This window comes from Tupaia chinensis, unplaced genomic scaffold (assembly GCF_000334495.1).
Source record: "Tupaia chinensis unplaced genomic scaffold, TupChi_1.0 Scaffold138407_1, whole genome shotgun sequence".
Lineage (NCBI taxonomy): Eukaryota > Metazoa > Chordata > Mammalia > Scandentia > Tupaiidae > Tupaia > Tupaia belangeri.
The window spans coordinates 1,380,183-1,383,574 of record NW_006198305.1 but is presented as its reverse complement, the minus strand read 5'-3'; the positions used below and the strand labels follow the sequence as shown (position 1 = coordinate 1,383,574).

Sequence of the window (3,392 nt, the reverse complement as noted above, 5' to 3'; positions counted from 1 at the left end):
AGGAAGGAGGGGAAGGGGGTTGGGGGTGGCCCTTCCCTGGGGGGGGGGGGTAATTTCTCGCTTTCTGTCTCTCTGTCTGTCGGTCTAGCGAGCGCACGAGCTCTATAGCAAAAACCTCTCCAAAAAAAGAAAAAAAAAAGAGATAAACTCTTAACCTCCGTTTTAAATTTTTTTAAAAATTTCTTTTATGAGATAGACACAGAGAGAAGCAACCCCACCCAACAGGGTCTTCACCCAGTAATCCAACAGCCAGGATCACAGGCACGGGTCCATACCCTGTGTGGGCAGGGAGACCTAGGAGATAGAGATCTTCCCATATGGCATCAGTATTGTGAAGCATTGCATTAGCTCTGCCTCACTGCGGCTGGTCTTAATAACTCTATTTCACCCCCCTGCCCTTTTTATTTTATTTTTTCCTATAACGCATGTGCGCTTTCTGGAGGCAGAAAGTCAGAAAGCACGCCTTAGGGGTGCATGACCACACTGAAATCCCTTCAGCTCCATTCTCTTCTCTGGATTTTGGGGACCCATGTACATACTCGGTGTGTTTTTCAAGCGGCTGGATCCAGACGGGAACAGTACAGTTGACCATGTGGGATCTAGCTGCCTTTACCACCAAGCCACCACCTCCTCCTTTTATTAGTTGTGGTATTTCACTTTTTTTTTTTTTTTGGAGAGGTTTTTGCTATAGGGCGCATGCGCTCGCCAGAAAGACAAAGAGAGACAGAGACGGAAAGTGAGAAATCGCCCCCCAGGGGGTATGGCCACACCGCAATCCCTTCTCCTCCATTCTCCTCTCGGGATCTTGAGCACGCATGCACACGCGCCCGGCCTCAGTTTAAGCCACGGGTCTGAGATTTGAAAAGAGGTCAACTACATGGGAATCCAGCGACATAGCCATTATGCCAACTGCTGGTCCCTGGCTTTTCACATTTACACACTTCACAAGTCCTTGAATTTTACTTCAATGAATCCTCACAATCTCCCTACTAGTTAGGTATTATTCTTCACATCTTACAGATCAGAAAACACAGAATCTCTTCATTTGTCAAGACAATAGTTTCCTTTCCTCTGTACTTTTCAACCTCTCGCTGCATCTCTTTGGCTCTCGGAGCTGGAAAGGCTGAGTTTTAGAGAGCACACGGTGCTAGGTATGCAGAGTTGGCAGCATTACCTCCCCTCCCCTTCACCATTTCTAAATCCTGCTCTCAACTCCACACCCCAGAGCTTTTCGTGGCTCTAGAACGCGACTAACGACAGGGTTTGGACCATTGGAGACTCCGTAGCCCCCTCCTCTCCCCTCCCCTCCCCCAGCGTTCCGAGGGAGCCCTCCGCCGCGCTGGAGAAGGCGGGGCGGGCGACTTCCGGCAGCGGACGCTTTGCGATAGGCCGAGGTTTGCGGCGCTAGCGTCCTGGTCACCGGAAGTGCTGCTGTTTCTCCCTCTCCTGAGCCGCTGCCGCCGAGGTTGGAGCGCTGGCCCGGAAGTCCTCCTCCTGTCCCCCGCCCGCTGCAAACATGGCGGTGGACTCGGCGATGGAGTTGCTATTTTTAGATACTTTTAAACACCCGAGTGCTGAGGTAAGGCTTGGCGAATTAATTTCGACTTTTCTTCTAGACGTGGGACCCTTATAAAAAGATGTTAGGCCTTCCCGACTTTTTCTCCTGCAGATTGCCGCTCTAATTCCTCATAGACACACACTCCCTCCCCCCAGTTTGCGTGTGAGCACCGCGTCTGAGGGAAGGCAGTGGTGGCCCCTGCATTTTCCTGCTCTAACTTGAGTCTCCGTGTTCTTGGTTGAGTTTGCTGCTCTATTTGCGTTGCCTTTCACCCCCCCCCCTCCGTTTTTTTTCCTTGTTACCCCTGAGCCTTGAGGAACATCAGTGGTTCTGAAACTTACCTCAAATAGCATTTGGGAGGGGTCTTGAGCAGCTTGTGTTTGACAGCTCTGGGGTCTGAGCAGCTCACGCTGTTTTAGTTAGTGGTTTCCACGTTAACGGGGTTCCCAAACCCTTCTTTCAGGTCCCTTTTCTAACGGGAATTATATTGCCCAGTTGTGACACATTCAGTTTGGGCTTGTGGCGTTCTCCAGTTTGCCCTGAAACTTTAATATTTACCTCTTGGGAAGATTACACACATTAGGACCTGAGATGCTTGCACCGAAAAGTCCTTAGCACGGACAATACATGTGAAGAGGGTCGGGCTGAGAGAATTGCAGTTGAACTGTGATCACAAAGCAGATGTATTGTTTTAAGGTCGAAGAGTGGTGAGCTGTGGAGTAATCTTTCTTTACTGAATTATTTGAGCATCCCTGCGAGGGGGATTGGCTCTGTGATATGTTAATTGAGTATATCTAGTTCACTAAAGGTTCCCCAAAGCTGGCCAAAAATGAACTTTAACGAAATTCTCAGAAATTGAAACAAAAAAAGAAATATCATAATGCATCTTTATGCAAGTTTAATCAAATTAAAGAACTATTTTTTTCCTAGAGATTCTTTTTTATCTATAGAATTAAAAAAAAAAATTGTCACAGAGTATCTGTGCTTGCCATAGAGACAGACAGACAGAGAAGGAGAAAGCACACCCCATGGGGTGTGGTCATGCAGCAATCCAGTCTCCTTTTGTTTCATCCCGTTAGGATTTTGGGCATGTATGCACACCTGACTGGTGTGTTTTCTCACAGTTAAGTGGGATACGGCTTCCTTAACCACTGAATCACAAGCTGGCCTAGATATTATTTATTTTTTTCAGTTTTTGTTCCAAGTGTGTTCTTGTATCAAGTTCCATGAAGATAGAGTGTCATTTATTTTCAGTTGTATCTCTAGTGTCTGGGACAGTGTGTAGCAAAGTATAGGTTTTCAGTAAATACTGGAAGGATGTTTAAAGTGTTTTTCTTTTCCGAAATAGTGACAAAGTAGATAGCGATTGTATCATTTTTTTTTTTTTTTAAGAGCAAGCTTTTTTTTTTTTTGCTATAGGGCATGTGGGCTTGCCAGAGAGATAGAGACAGACAGACGGTGAAAAATCATTCCCTAGAGGGGATGGCCACACCACAGTCCCTTTTCCTCCATTCTTCCCTTGGGATCTTGGGCACTCACGCACATGCACCCGGTGAGTTTTAAGCTACTGGCTCTAGTACTTGAATTGCAGTCAACCATGTGAGAATCCAGCGACATAACCATTACCGCATCTGCTGGTCCCAATAGTGGTTATATTTTAATACTTTACTTGGCAAAATAAAAAGTTGACAATCTCAATCTTTTTCTTTTTAAAAGAACTATTTGTTTACTTTTGTTTATTTATACTAGTTTTTAATTTGATCAGAGAGAAACAGAGAGAGAGAGAGAAACAAGCCACCAGGTCTGGGACTTGAACCATGGTTGGCCATGTGGG

General features: G+C 46.1%; 1 protein-coding gene across 2 annotated transcripts in view; it reads left to right on the top strand.

Annotated features, from left to right (window-relative positions):
• The first annotated feature begins 1,460 nt into the window (after window positions 1–1,460).
• The window catches only part of VIRMA (vir like m6A methyltransferase associated), an 83,825-nt gene continuing 81,893 nt past the window's right edge, over window positions 1,461–3,392 (top strand). For both annotated transcript variants that reach the window (XM_027765468.1, XM_006161291.3), the window contains exon 1: window positions 1,461–1,579. In XM_027765468.1, the coding sequence (XP_027621269.1) occupies window positions 1,517–1,579 (63 nt within the window). In that variant the 5' untranslated portion in view covers window positions 1,461–1,516. The remainder of the gene's footprint in view (window positions 1,580–3,392) is intronic.